This window comes from Canis lupus, chromosome 20 (genome assembly GCF_011100685.1).
Source record: "Canis lupus familiaris isolate Mischka breed German Shepherd chromosome 20, alternate assembly UU_Cfam_GSD_1.0, whole genome shotgun sequence".
NCBI lineage: Eukaryota > Metazoa > Chordata > Mammalia > Carnivora > Canidae > Canis > Canis lupus.
This window is the reverse complement of record NC_049241.1, coordinates 40,436,327-40,451,103: the sequence shown is the minus strand read 5'-3', so window position 1 is coordinate 40,451,103 and position 14,777 is coordinate 40,436,327. Positions and strand designations below refer to the sequence as shown.

The 14,777-nt window shown below is 53.4% G+C and overlaps 2 protein-coding genes across 8 annotated transcripts in view; both read right to left on the bottom strand.

Annotated features, from left to right (window-relative positions):
* The window catches only part of LAMB2 (laminin subunit beta 2), a 31,063-nt gene extending 19,067 nt beyond the window's left edge, over positions 1–11,996 (bottom strand). For 2 of the 6 annotated variants that reach the window (XM_038566463.1, XM_038566465.1), the window contains exons 1-3: positions 8,107–8,149; positions 5,345–5,408; positions 3,264–3,383 (exon numbers count right to left, since the gene is read on the bottom strand). In XM_038566463.1, coding sequence (XP_038422391.1) covers positions 3,264–3,383; positions 5,345–5,408; positions 8,107–8,140 — 218 coding nt within the window. In that variant the 5' untranslated portion in view covers positions 8,141–8,149. Of the gene's footprint in view, positions 1–3,263; positions 3,384–3,494; positions 3,631–5,344; positions 5,409–6,518; positions 6,541–8,106; positions 8,150–11,935 lie in introns of those variants that run through there. The other 4 variants (XM_038566468.1, XM_038566466.1, XM_038566464.1 and 1 more) reach the window with 4 other exon arrangements.
* On the bottom strand, positions 6,582–12,090 carry CCDC71 (coiled-coil domain containing 71). Of its 2 annotated transcripts, XR_005374943.1 has the most exons (4): positions 11,936–12,090; positions 8,107–9,806; positions 6,698–6,786; positions 6,582–6,626 (listed from the first exon to the last, which is right to left on the bottom strand). XR_005374943.1 is itself a non-coding variant. In XM_038566491.1 (2 exons), exon 2 carries the CDS (start codon positions 9,752–9,754, stop codon positions 8,177–8,179), a length of 1,578 nt encoding a protein of 525 aa, XP_038422419.1. In that variant the 5' UTR covers positions 9,755–9,806; positions 11,936–12,090; the 3' UTR covers positions 7,971–8,176. The 2 variants fall into 2 exon arrangements, 1 of the variants encoding a protein (XP_038422419.1); XM_038566491.1 differs by lacking the exons at positions 6,582–6,626; positions 6,698–6,786 and having other exon boundaries at positions 7,971–9,806.
* Between the last annotated feature and the right edge of the window lie 2,687 nt (positions 12,091–14,777).

Here is a 14,777-nt window from a genome sequence, read left to right as displayed (position 1 = left end):
ATCTAGTCTAGGCAATGCCACTTTCCATTCAGAATCAAAGCAGCAGCCTCCTCCTAACAATTCATTCTCCTCCATGAATCTTCCCTGTTCAAGCCCCTTCCATGGCTCCCCACTGCCCCACAGTAAGTGGCCCATAGGACCGCTGAGGTCCGATGGCTGCCTATTCTCATCTTCTTTCTTTGATATGTGCTTTGCTCCTGCCTGGATCCCCCTCTTCACACTATCTACCTGTCTCTATCCTCTTGGTGAAACTCCAGGCCTCTGGGATGCCTACTCCCCAGCCCCACTGCATCCACATCATCATGTTATAATTTGTCTCCCCCGGATGTGGGGAAGTGCCCCTAGGACCTCACGGAATCCAGGATAGTGCCTCCCTCAGGTCTCCACACCCCCTTGGCAGGATCATGTAGTGTGTTTCCGGTTCAAAGCAGAAAGGTCTAGATAAAACCACAGCTCTGCAGGAGCAGGGAAAGAGTAAGGGTGGGATAAGGAGGCCATGATCATGTGGTCCCAGGAATGTCCCATTTCTGCTGCATCCAGTATTTCATCTTATGACCCATGCAAAAAAGACCAACTTCTTAAATCCTACTGCTCTACATTCAGTCCCTGTTTTGATTGCTGTACAGCATAATGATATTCCATACTGGAGATTTTCCACTTTGTTGTTTCAAATGTGTTGTCAGCATACTAGGGTCTTGGTGTTGGGGGTCCTAGGGTCCTGCCTATCTGTGCTCATAGGTCCAGGCCACCTGGAACACTCAGCTGTTCTGAGTGCGGATGGGCACAGCGGATGCTCCTGGGGAGGGATTAGGCATGAACACAGACTAATGCCTGCCAGTCTTCAGGTGCCTGGAGTTAGGGGTCAGCAGTCATAGAGCCGTGCTTGCCCACCATCCAGCATCACATCACCCATTCACCTGCTTGGCACCTATGTCACAGACCTTGGTCTCATAGCACAGGACAATGTCATACTCCATGGCATAAGGCACTGTGGGTGCCAGTAGAGAGAGGCCAGCCCCATCAACCACATGTGCAAAGTCCAAGCCAGTTTGCAGTGCAGAGCCAGCTCCCTGCTGTAAGGGCAGGGGCTCCTCTGGGGCCTGGATATGAGACACAGACTCCAGGGCTTAAATCACCCCAAGGCCTGGACCGTCAGGACTTAGATTCCCATTACCCCCAGGCCTCAGGGACCCATATCCCAGGGCATGGGCCTCATCCCTACTCAGACCTTCGGTGACCTATGACCCCACCCTGTTCCTCAGATTCCTCACATTGGGCAGCTGGCTTCCGTGATAGGCTTGTCTAGCAGGGTGGCGGGCATATCGAGGGTCACGCTGTCTCTGAATTTGGGGCTGGAGCCAACCAGGAGAGATCCCTGAGGCTTGTGTACACTGGGAAGGAGCAGGCCAGGGAACCCCCGGGGGCAAGTCAGGTGTCAGTGTCCTCCAATATTCTGGCCCTCTCTTCTCCCATACTTCCCTGAAAAATATGGGTTCTAAGGCACCAAATGTTAGACCATGCTGACGCTCCCACCTGGACTTCTCACCTTCCTAACTCTGCTCTAGTTCTCTCTACACATTCCCTCCCTCCCCTTAAAACCAAGTCAGAGCCATGGTTTCCTCCTGCCCCTGCCCCTACCCCACCTGGACACTCACAGGCAACTGGGGGTCAGTTGCCTGGAGGACCTGGCCAAGCTCAGCTTCAGCAGTGGCTTGGTCAAGAGCAGCTCAGAAGTGCCCAGATTGGAGTTCATGGCAGAGACAGACACGGAGGTAAGGGCAGCACAGGCAGAGGCCCTCCCCAGCAGAACACCTGAGCAAGCATGGGGGTGAGGAGGGAGAGTCAACTCCGGCTTCTTGCCACTTGATCCCAATTCCCAGGCCTTGCTTTGTACCTGTTGCTGTAGGCACCCCCAAAGTCATAGTCACAGGGCCAGCAGCCTAGAGAGTCACTTCTCAGACCCCAGAACTTGGGCCATAAGAGAGAGCAAGTAGGTGGAAAAAGGACAGGAAGATCTGGGGCCTGGGAGATCATATGCTGGGACTACTTGTTGCAGGAGGAAAGGGTATGAGTACAGGGCACAAATGCTCCTCTGCTTATTGCTGAGGGGGTAAGGAAACCCCAGTGTACTTATGCACAACTTCATAAGAGGACACTGCAGGGGTTAAAGTAATAATTAAGCAAAGGATTTACGTTAAAGGAAAGATAAGAAATGGATGGAACTGTTTCTTGGACTGAGTGTTCCCTCAAACATGTTTGTTGCAAAACATCTTTAAACCCAATACTGTTGTAACTTGTTTCATTGCTTTTCTTTTTATGCTCCCAAAGCTCCCACCTAGGGGCATATGCTAGTTCAGCTAGCTAAGGTGGCATTGACCTTGATTACCAGATCAGGGAGCTGAATCAACAATGTGCAAGGCTCAGTCTATAATCACACTGATTAAGTCTTATATTCATCAGTTTCTAGCAGCTCAATGCTCAAAATCAAGGTCAAATCACAAGGTGGATCAAGGTGCAACAGACAACGGCTGCAGTCCTGTCCAGAGACAAAGTGTTTGCAGTGACAGGCACTGCTGGAGGGACCACAGGTATGAGTGCAAGGGACCCAGCCCTGGGGGTCACACCTGCAGGCTAGGGCACAGGGTTCTTAGGGCACTATTGGGACTGCTGCAGGGGTAGGCACATGGTGTTATCAGAGCAGTGATTGGGGGCAGAGCAAGGACATGGGATTTGGGGTACATTCCCAGAGCAACTCACACTGGCAACCTTCTGTGTGTGTAGGGCTGAGGCCATAGTCACAGTGCTGGCCCCAGACATGAACTTTGCAGTGGCACTGCCCAGAGAGGAGGCCACAAGTGTCACCTGTGTAGGCATCACACAGACACCCTTCACAGGGTCACAGTCACAGGCTGGATCATGGGTCAGAAATGAGAACAGAGGTCAGAGGTCACCATGGAGCTGAAGGCTCAGAGTTGTGAATGGGGATTGGAGGGCTCACGTTTGCAAGGGTGAAGGGAACAGGGATCCTCCCTGGGATCTCGGTAGAAGGGCTGGCAGAGCTCACAGTGGCGCCCAGCTGTGTTGTACTGACACGCTCACACATGCCTCCACTCACATTGCCAGATGCCAAATACAAGGCCATGTCAAAGGGACAACTGCAGGCATGCCCACTGCACTTGCATTCTGGGGCAGAACAAGGAAGGTGGATATGGGGTGGGCTCACCCAGGCAAGTATGGCCAGGCAGACAGGGCATGGCACCTACCCTGGCAGGCGTGGAGGTACCCAGACTCTGCTGCTTGCCATGGGTGGTCTGGTACAGGTCCTGGCAGCACTCACAGTGGGTACCAGCTGTTTGGTGGCAGCAGACGCAAAGGCCATGCACCTGCCAGGGAGGAGGGCAAGATGAATCTGCCTCAGTCCCCTAACACGCCCACCCTACCAGCAATAGGATGCCCGCCCACCCACCCACCCACCCCCGCCCCGTGGTGCTCACCATGCCTTTCGTGTTGGCTGGGTCTCAGCTGTGGGCTTACACACAGAGGCATGGCCATGGGCACTGGCAGCTGCCTCTGGCCATGAGCTCATGAAAGGCCATAGAAGTAAAAGGGGTGTCCATGTAGGCCCCCCAGTGGCCTGTCAGTGTGTGCAGTTTGGAGAAGTTCACACAGAGGTTTGTCACATGCAGGAGCTCTGGAGACACAGACTGGGAGACCTCAGGTGCACTGGTTATCATCCCTCTATGGCTGGGATGGAAGGGGAAGGAATGGAGGTAGAGTCTCTTTTCTCTCTACATCACTACAGCCACATCCTCCATCATTTCTACAGTGGGACTCTCCCATTCCTGTTCCTCTGGGCATACCATCTTTGGATGACTATAGCCTAAAGGTGATGATTCCACTTCTGCATGGCTCAAGCCCTGGTATCACTCCTGAGCTGAGACTTGCCCATCCCACTGCTTCCTGGACACCCCATCCTGGCATCACTAGATATGTGAAACCTGCTTCCTTAATGAAGTAAAGCTTAACATTTCCCAGCCCATCATCAAAACTAGAAATCAGTTTATCATCCAGCCGAACCCATATACAGTTACTAGTTTACTTATTTATCCCTTTTCTTTCATTGTCAGCTCCAAGAAGACAGATACCTCGTCTATCTGCTCCCCACTGAGCACTGCTCAGAAGATAGATGTCTGGCACACAGTGGAGCTCAATGGATACTTGTCCAATGTACACATGGGAGAGATGGGTCTATGGCTGAGCTAAGGTTATCTGTTTTATCTCTCCTTTGCCAGTTGTCTCTCTTCAGATCAGAAGAGCAACAGCTGCTTAGAAACCTAGTATGGGGGATCCCTGGGTGGCGCAGCAGTTTAGCGCCTGCCTTTGGCCCAGGGTGCGATCCTGGAGACCCGGGATCGAATCCCACGTCAGGCTCCCAGTGCATGGGAGCTTCTTCCCAGGGCATGCTTCTCCCTCTGCCTATGTCTCTGCCTCTCTCTCTCTCTGTGTGTGACTATCATAAATAAATAAAAATAAGAAGAAAAGAAAAAAAGAAAAGAAAAGAAAAGAAAAAAGAAAAGAAAAAAAGAAAAGAAAAGAAAAGAAAAGAAAAGAAAAGAAAAGAAAAGAAAAGAAAAGAAAAGAAAAGAAAAGAAACCTAATATGGGAACTCAGCGAGTAGTTGGTAATAACCCGTCAAGATGGGTGGAGAGTACAGAGAAAAAGCTAGGTTGGGGTATGTCCTGCTCTGGTACTCACCTGAACTGACTCTGGGCTGCCCTGCTGGGTTTTGGTTATGTCTCTTCTTTCAAGACTTTGGCTTTACAAGAAAGAAGTCACAACCCAGACATCCTGGCACCACTTAGAGGTAGCTGCAGAGATGTAGGGTACCACCTAAGGCCCTGGTGATGAATCAGGGGAGGGCAATCCCAGGAAACCAGAATGGGAGCAGTGACGGAGACTCAAAGAGGGGACAGTTACAAGGTTCAGTGATAAGTGCAGTGATGGGGTACATAGTTGGGGGCTGACATAGAAAGTAGTGATGGGAACCACAATGGGGCCCCATAAAGGAGTTATGATGGGGCAGATAGGACAGAGAATGGAAACTGCTACACATGCCTGTTCTATGCACTGGGCACGGGTGTGGGGAACAACGATGGGACAGGAATGGGGGAGCCAAAACAGGGCTCACAATAGGGGACTATGATGGGGCAGAGCTGGGGAATGATGCTGGCTTGCCTGCCATTCTGCCCCACTTGTGTATACACCCAGGGAGGACCTCACCTTCCCCCCAGTATCTGGCTATCTTGACATGCAAGGATACAGGATTGGCTGTGGGGATTATTACCCTGAATCTTGGGGTTGTTTGGGCTCTCCACCAGAATGGCTGGGTCCAGAACTTTGAAAATTACCTGAGAGAAAAAAGCAAACCTGAGCCTCTGGCTTCACCCCATGGCCCAACCCCCCTTCCTCTGGGCCTGACCTTGTCCTCAGTGAAAGGCTCAATGTTAGAGTAACGCTGGTCACAAACAAGTCACTGACTCTGTGGCCAGGAGCAAGAGGGATCCCAGGAAAAAGGCCTGAGCAGTTGTAGGCAAAGTATTGGTACACGTGCTAGGAGTGGCCATGGTCCATTGAGCGCTCCAGGAGCAGAGCTGCTGGGCGGAATGTCTGGGGATTGGAGGGGGATCCTTGGGTCACCTGGGGCAAGCATCACTGGTGGCCATCAGGTCAGGAGGCACAGAGTAAGACTTCAGACTGGGGCATTGGGTCACCTTGAAAGTCATGATGAGGTGGATAAAGTAGAAGGCACTTTACTTCTTCTCTAGGTCAAGCTGGATGGTGACATTCTCAACACCTGTAACCACCAGGGCTTGTCAGTGGCCAGGCCCTGACCCTAGACCCGCACACATGGGCACATGGGTACCCTCATCACTCTTTGCTTGCCACCAGGTCTTCTTGTTGCCACAACCACTCAAGAGCACATTCTCAATGCCATGGCCTCCCTGGTTCCAAGAATCACAAAAGAAGCACTTCTCAGATTCCTGGGGTAATGCCCAAGGAGAATGACAAGGCAGGAAGTACATGGAGCTACAGCCCCCTTCCAAAATTTCACAGCACAGGCCTCCCTCTGCAGCCCCCAGCAATGACCTAAACCCCCAAAAGGCCAAATCTACCCAGGAAAACCCAGAGATACCATCTCCAGAGCTCTCACGCTCCTACCCACCTACAGGTGACTGACAATGCAATAGGGCTCAGGGCCATGAAGGCCACAGGTGGACGAGGCTCAAAGGTTCTGGCCACAGCCACCAATTAAGTCACCAGTAAGTGGATAGCAGCTGCCACTTGAGCAGCTGGGTGGGGGAAGTGTGTCTGGCACCTCCTCAGCAATTTTTCTGGGAGCCTGGATTGGGAAGGACAGGGTCTGGGTAGAGATCGAGGGGTATCCCCCACCTCACTGCCCCACAGGGAGGCCTAGAGAATTCTTCCCCTCTGGATGCCCCTCAGGGAAATGAGCCAACCTCTCATTCACTGGTGGCAGCAGCAGCAGAACTGAAAGGAGTTGTAGACTGGAAAGGAAGAAGCCTAGCCCGGCTGGGGGTCCTGGGCCATGGAAGCTGGAATCAGGCCTGAGAGAGAGGATGAAGAGTGGGCCCCAAGCAGGCTGCCCTTGAGGAGCAGGGTGTGGCCCCATACTCACATGGTAGATGAAAGCAGGACTGCCAGACACAAGGAGCATGCAGGGTTGTGAAGCCACGGTGAGGCTGGGAGCAAAGTGGTCCCTAGAGCCTGGGAACCAAGGGAGACCGCACCCTATTAATTGCAGCCACCAGATGCAGAAAAAAAAAAAAAAAGGGAAGGAGTACCAAAAAGCAAGCAAAACTTCTCTACAGGTCTGCCATCCAATGCAGCAGGCGCTAGTGGGGCCAGGGTTCAGACTAATCCAGAGATGGAAAAGATCCGATTCTCATTCAAATGAGGCTACCACCCCTAGCCCTAAAAGGCTGTTGGTCTCTAGGAGCCTCTGGGGAATGTGTTCCCCTCCCTGCCAGCCCCAGCCATTGCCTTTCAGGCTAGGCAGACAGGGAAAGACTGGCAGATGGGAGGGGAGCTAGTTTTGTTAGGGCCCAGTACTTCCGAATGGAAGAGCCATTAATGTCTGAAACACATACATGCCCCTGTGGGAAGCTTGATAAGGCAAGACCTGAGAACAGAGTGCTTGGAACCCAGGCAGAAAGCACTGATGATGGGATGAAGCAGTTGTGGGAACTCTCCTGGCTCACCTAACACAGTATCCCACTCATCCAGGGAGAAAATTCTGCAGTCAGTGAGGACACTCAGTGGCCCTACAACCCAGGGCCCTGGCCTGACTCAATCCCTAATACCTTGCCACCAACTGGGGAGGTCAATCAAGGCTGGAAGTTCAGGGAGTTACTTTAGCAAATTCAGGCCTGGCCCTGCCCCAGACAAGCTCAGATAAAGTCCCAAGACTTTAGCCAGAGCAGGTTAGGAGACAAGACCAGGCTGTCTGAACAGCCCCTGGGGAGCAGTACCACAAAACCCTGCCTCCCTGGCCTAAAAACCTGCTGGCTGCAAGGTTCCCCACAGAGCCACCCACTGTCCTCTTGTATAGGGCCTACCTGGATAACAAACCACTGCAGGCCTAAGGGGAGGTATGCCACCCTCAGGGTGGCTCTGCCCCTGTCCTCAGGGGCTGCTTATCAACATCTACAGAGACCAGCACCTCCAGAAGAGCCTGGGAGTTACTCTTTCCACCCACATCAATGACCCGTCTCAGGCTGCCAGGACCCTCTCTGGCAGCCCTGTTCCTGTGGCCACTTTTCCTATATGCTGCTGGCCTATCAGCAGCCAAACGCAAAAAAATAAAAATAAAAAAATAAACAAAAACAAAAACATGAAGGGTGGGCAGGGAGACTGGAAGGTGGAAAGGTATAAAACGTGATAGATGGAACAGTGGAGGTACAACTCAAAGAGTAACAAATCACAGTGCATCGCGCCAGGAGACCACCCCTCCCGCCCACCCATACCACCCCATATCCTCCAGTCTCTGAAAGGAGAATGGTGGCTCTCTGGGCCCTGGAGAGGCACCTGGAGTCCTTGGGGTTGTAGAATCCATGGGCATTGCACACTGTGCCACTGGCCACACAGACAACTGGACTCAGTTTCCCCAAACACTGCTATATGCTGAGTATGGCAGCAATGGCTGGAGCTGTATTACAGGGGACAAGTTCACACGGAGGATCTGTTGAGCCCGCTGCCGCACCTCATCATCTGAGGACCGCCTGTCCACCTTGATGGCCCGGAATTTCAGCAGTTTTGCTGTTCCAGGCCCTAGCCACACCTTAGGCGATCGGGGCCCAAGTCGTGTTCTTTTCCGGAGAGGAAGATCCTTTGCCTCCTCAGCCCTTTTCCTCTTCTGCCCCACAGTCTCAGGGTGGCTTTTCTGGCCCCTTTTTGCAGTCCTGGCCTGAACAGCCCCTTTTGGCCTGCCCTTGCTCCTGGACTGGGTCCGAGCCACCTTGGCCTTGGCCTGTACCACCTTGGCCTTGGCCTGTACCACCTTGGCCTTGGCCCGCATCACCTTGGTCTTGGCCCGCACCGCCTTGACCTTGGATTTAGCCCGCACTACCTTGGCCTTGGCTTTAGCTCGTACAACCTTGGCCTTGGCTTTAGCCCGCACTGCCCTGGCCTTGGCCTTATTAGCCCGCACTGCCTTGGCTTTGGCTTTGGCCTTGATCTGTGCCGCCTTGGCCTTGGCCCTGATCCGCGCTGCCTTGGCCCTAGCCCTGATCTGTGCTGCCTTGGCTTTTGCACGAGCCTTGGCAGCTTTGGCATGTGTTCGAGCCACCTTGGCCTGGGCAGCTTTGGCCAGTGTTCGAGCTGCCTTGGACTGTGATGTTTTGGTGCCCAGAGCAGAGCCACCTTTCATTCGTAGGCCACTAAGGGACCCAGTGGCTTTGTAGGTCTTGTTCCGGGGCGTAGTGCCTTGCTGAGGTCTGGCCCTGGGGGCTCTGTGAGTCAGACACTTAGGGCCCTTGCCTGTGGCTTTTCTGGGAGCTTTGGATCGACAGTTCCCTGGCCTCTTTCCTGGACCTTTGCGCAGCTTCAGGGGAGAGTCTGCAAGCGAGAGCTGCAGTGACTGTGCCTTGTGCTTGGCACCCAAGCAGGGCATGGGAGTCTTTAGTGGAACCAGGGCCTCAAGGACAACAGAGAGCCGCATGGCAGGGTAGACACCTGGATAGAGGTGGGCAGGGAAGCCCACTGTTGCACCCTGGGCACGGCTGGCACTTGACTGCTTCAGGGAGCTCAGGAGTAGGTTGGTGGTCGCATGTTTGGCAAGGGCTGGTGTGGATGCTTTGGCCAGCCTTCCAGATAGTGGCACAGGGAGCAGCGTGGCCCGGCCTGCAGGCAGCCGCATGGCAGTTCGGGGAGCACTGGTTGGAGGTGATGTGGCAGCTGGGGTGGGGGCACGAGCTTGCAGTTTCGTCTGGCTTGGGGGATTGGCTGTGCATGAACTATAGCCATAGACATCACCGCTGCGCAGGATGGTGGGTTGGAAGCCATCATCCCGCAGGCCCTGCAGAAAGGCTACAAGCTGGGCCTCTGTGGCACTGAGATCCTGACTCATGGGGTTAAAGACAAGCAGCGCCTCCTCCAGGGCCTTCTTCCCTGCCGTGGAGATCCGCGACCAGGAGTGCACAGCTTTCTCCTCCACATGCTGCACCACCACGCTCATGGCATTAGGCACTGCAGATCTGCCTGGGTATCCACAAACCAGCGCTCAGCACCTCCAAGACAAGAGGAAAAGAATCAATAAGAACGGCACCGAGGGGCGCCAGGCTGGCTCAGTTGGTGGAGCATGCGTTCCTTGATCTTGGGGTCATGAGTTCACACCCCATGATGGGTGTAGAGATTACTTACAAAAAATGATACTTTGGATTTATTGGATTAAAGAAAATATATCATTAAATTAAAAAAAAGAATGGCACTGAGATAAGGGGCAAGGCAAGTAGGTAAGTCCATCAGGGCCTGCACTCTCCACAATAACCACCGATACAGAGGGGCCTGGCCAGTGAGCCACTTTTTGCGGCAAAACCCTGGTCTCCTAAACTATCATGGTGTCAGGGTGAAGACTGGGATGGCAAGGAGGACCCATATGGGTCAGAGGCAGTTTCTTCAAGATAAATGTCCAGAAGCTCATGAGAGCATCCAAGAGGCTGTTGGGTCCCTGGAAAGATTTGGGCTTGGTTGGCACATTTTAATTCAATTCTCCATTTTCTGAGGCCAGAAATCTGGTATTAGACTCAACCCTGGGAACACAGGTGAATATCTGCCTTCAAGGAGCCTTATACAGAAGACAAGACAGAGACCATCAAAGTTCTAGGGAGTGCACATTGGCTCCCAGCTCAGCTTGCCACTGGGTCAGGGAAGGATTCCTAGGAGAGGCAACACCTAGGTGGGACACAACTGATGAACAGGAAGGACCAGATGGAAATGGAGCAAAGAGCGGAGCAGCCTATGCAATGGCTTGGAAATGAGAAACAGTAAGGCACAGTTAGTGTGTGTGACTGGGGTCTCTGGTTAGGACTGAGAGATCTAGATGGAAAAACAACTAAGAGCAGGACAACATGAGCCTTGAAGTCATGCCCATCTCAGTTCCTTCAGCTGCTGTTGTTCAGGTGCCCAGGGGTGAACTCCCGTCCTCCAAAAGTTCTGCTTTCAGAATCCCCAGACAGGCTCAGAAGTTTGACTCCTGGCACTCAAATCACAGAGACTAATCCCAAAGTAAGAGTCAGACTCTCCTTCAACAAAAACTAAAAAGTTAAGTAATAGGTACTCAAGACACACGTCTGAGCAATCAGGCAGCCAGACCAAGAGCCTAAGGTCTGACAGCCAAAGGCTCCAACAGAATGGTTAATAAGGTGGACACTAGAGATATGAGCTGTCCTAACTAGGGTCTGGAGGGCTGCAGACCTCAGTCTAGCCCAGATGGAGCTGTCTGGAAACACTGAAGTTGTTATAGGCTTCATCTCCGACGTAAGGCATCAGTCACGACTAATGTCTAATGCCCAACCCAGGACTGAGGGCTCCCAGAGGGAGCTCCCCAGCTGTACTGGAGCATTAAAAGATCAGCTGGGATCAGGCAGGTCCCTAGGGCCAGGAGGAGCATCTGTGCAGCTTCTTCCCACCACCCTAATGGAGCAGAGGAAGTTTTCAGAATCCCCTGGAGGAAGTGCCCTGGGGCTCTTTGTTTGGAAACATTCTTGGATCCTCAGGTGTCTCGGCACTTCCTCTCTCCAGAGGCCATTCTCCAAGCACAATCCTTGCACATGACTTTAGTTCTTTTATTATTTTTTTTCCAAGGGGTGTAGTTCCCAGGACTGTGAACTGTTGAATAGGGAGAGGGCTGTTTCCCTGCAGGCACAGATATTGGAGGTGAACTGGGGGCTCTTCCGCCCAGGTCGGTCTAGACTCTTGGGAAGGGTCTTCTGGGCTTTCCAAGAGGCTCCGGAAACAGAGGCTGCAGTCTCGCCCCAGACTTCCCTTTACACGTGCCCCCGGGGCCGACAGGGAAGTTGATGAAAGGTGGGGGACGGGAGAGGCCTCATCCAAGGGGGACCGGGTTGGGGACAGATCAGGGCCATTGGCCTGGGAGTCCATGTCCCCGGGGCCTGAGCCGCGGGTAGGAGCAGGGATCTTGGAGGCAGCGAAACGCGCGGGGCGAGCGGGGCGAGCCCGACTGGGTCGCACAGCCCCAGGGTGGGGTCGCTGGGCAAGGGGTGGGGGGGGTGGGAGGAATCTTGGCCGGGCCGGTGGAGGGCGCGGGTCCCGAAAGAGCCGGCCGCCCGGCCCATCCGCCCCGTCGCCTCGCGGACTGCCCCTCCGCGGCGCGGCTAGGCCCACGGCCCCAACCTACCGGCGCCGCCGCGGGGACCCAGGACGCGCCTCTGCGCCGCCTCCGCTGCTCCAACATGGCCGCCCGCTGCGCACCGGAAGTGCGCCGCACTTCCGCTTCCGGGGCCGGTCCCGCCCTAGTGACCCTTGACCCCTCGAGACCCCGTTTCCCCCAAAGTCTGGGAGAAGGGCCGGTGGGTACCAAGGAAGCCTTCCTGGAGGAGGTGGCGACAGGAAATGCTCTAAATCCATTCCGGACCTGTGCAAGAGTCTGAGAAGCACAAGTGCTCTGAGACTCGGTCCCAGGCACGACTGCACAGGAGCCCTCCCTGACATGTCAGGGCCCAACTGACATTCATTCCCTCTGACGGGCCTGGTGGTGCAGAGACATGTGGGAGGGACTCCCTGCAAACTCCAAGCCATCCTCCAGGCTCTGGTCCTCCCACAGCCATGGACAAGGCCTGCCTCTGTCCTAAGCTCTTGACCAGAAGGAAAGAGGAATGCCTCTTGCCTGCCTGGGGGTGTTGCAGAGGTACCTCCCCAAGGGCAGCAGGCCCTCCTCTTCCTGAGAATAAGGCTGGCATGTGGCGTGAAAGACTGGCATGCACATACATGCTGCCACCACCCCAAAGCTGGCCATGTCCAATCTGAGAGTCCTAGAATACCAGTGTACTTGCCTAGGAACATGTGCATGGTCGTGGTGGGAGAACCCTTGCCCAGCCTCAGCCCTGTCAATGGCAGGAAGTCTGCCTTCAGTCTTAACTCTGCCCAGAATCCTTATCCTTTTGCTTAGGAGACTGGGACCTCAGTCTTGCTAGACCCTGGGGTCAGCAGAGAGGTGGTGGTTACAGGGGCCACTGCCCAAACAGCACCAGGTGAGATGACACAGGTTGAAATTAACCTTTGGAGTCTAAGAGGTTGGACTCTGACCAAAGGCCCCCCTTAGGCCCCCTGCAAGTCCAGGTTGGGAGCCAGCATGGAAGGTCTAGTTTCATGGATGAGATAGTGGGGACATTTACACTTGAGTCAGAACCTGAACTAAGAGGCAGAAATATTGCCACAACACTTGGACCCTGATATGTATAATGGTGCCATATTTGGTAGCTGGGGATAGGTGGAAGCCTGTGGGCAGTCACAAGAGGGTGAGTGGATGCTTCATTTAGGGACTGGTTAATAGCTTTTCTCCCTCCCTGTAGGACCCCAGGATCCTCAGGCTTGCTCTACATTTTCCTGCCTATATATAAGGGTCTGGGCACCCCTAAAGAGAAATATCCAACATACCCTAAGCCTTATCTAGTAACTCTGAGTTTCCCAGAGCCTCAGCACTGAGATCCTCAGGGCCTTCAAAGATAGCCAAGGTGTCCAACAATAAATGCAAACTCTCCTGCTCCTCTGGGGTCAGTGCTTCTAGCCCCTCATTCTGTTAGAAAGAAGGGAAGTGTGGAGTCCTAAGGGCCAGGGTCTCCTGGTACAATCAGGAAGTCCCACCTTAGTATGTCCAGTCCCCAGCTATGGGTGAACCCTATCTCTGTCCCATCCATGGTTGAGGATTAGCTACTAATCTCAGGACCAATCTAGCCTCCTCTTCTGCCCCACTTGTCTTCCACAGCTTCTCCAAAGCCAGCAGTGTTGGTCTCCCATGTTTAGGTGGTGCCAGGACTGTGTAAACAGAAGCCAGCCCCATGAGGAGGTAGGGCCCAGCCTTCAGGGATGGCATAGTTTTTGGTGTGTCCTGGAAAAGCGAATCACTCTCTGGCGATGTCCAGCCCAGGGTTCAGTGCAAAATGGAGTACCAGGTAGGGCAGGTTCATCTCCAGGCTGTATCCTTTGCAGACATTAGAACTGGGATAGTAGGAGTCATGGAATCCTAACATCCTGGAGAGAAGCTGAGCCTTCTTCTGCTTCTTAGTGCTCAGTATGTCCCAGATGGAACTATGAGAGCATTCATCAAAGCAAAGTGTGTGACTTGACCTGGATTTTGGTGGATGCTGACCCTGTAGGCATAACTGGGATCAGAAAAGATGAGGTTGGTAGAGACTACAGGGTAATCTCAGTATCCAGCCCTTGCTCTTCATTTGGCATCTTTTACAGGCCTGAGTAATGGGCCCTAGACCCATTTCCACCTGACCAGAGAAATCTGGTGGAGATCTAGTTGTGAGTGAGGCCAGTGGGCCTTGGAGGGATCACCCCAGGAGGGAGTCTGTGTGCTAGGAGAAAAGCCAGGGCTGGATCTTGAGGAGCTGCTTCCTTGGGACAAGAGGAAGCACTGCCTGCAAAAGACTCTGAGAAGCAAGACAATTTGGAGCAGAGGTCCCAAGGTCACAAGAAATGAAACTTTGAGGATGTCAACAAAATTTCAGTTGTGACAAAGACTGTAAGGACCCATAGTATTAGCTATATGGTGTTCCATAGTGACATTGGCAAAAGCAATTTTGGAGAAGCAGTGGACACAGAGTAGCAGATATCAAGGTGACTGGAGGGGAGTAAGGGGAGACTGGAGGGACTTGGGGTACTGGGAGGTATATCAAAGTGGAAGACTTTTAAGTGCTTAATTGCCAGAGAGAGGAAAGGGCCTGGAAAGGGAATAGTGGGAAATGGGAGGGGTTTTGCAGAGCAATGTGAACACTCTGTGAAGGAAGGTACCAGTGGCCTAAGTGAAGAGCAAGTTAGGAGCAGAGTGGAGTGAGAAGATGGAAGCCAGGTTCTATAACTGGCCTTGGATTACCATTTCCATGGAGGCCTTCCAATTCCAATTGCCAGCCTGCAAAAGGGGCTCAGACTCTCTGATCATGAAGAACGCTCTGCTCACACTCAGGATTGGCTTCAGAAATTAGGCAAACCAAGGAGTTAATGCCCCCCAAGCT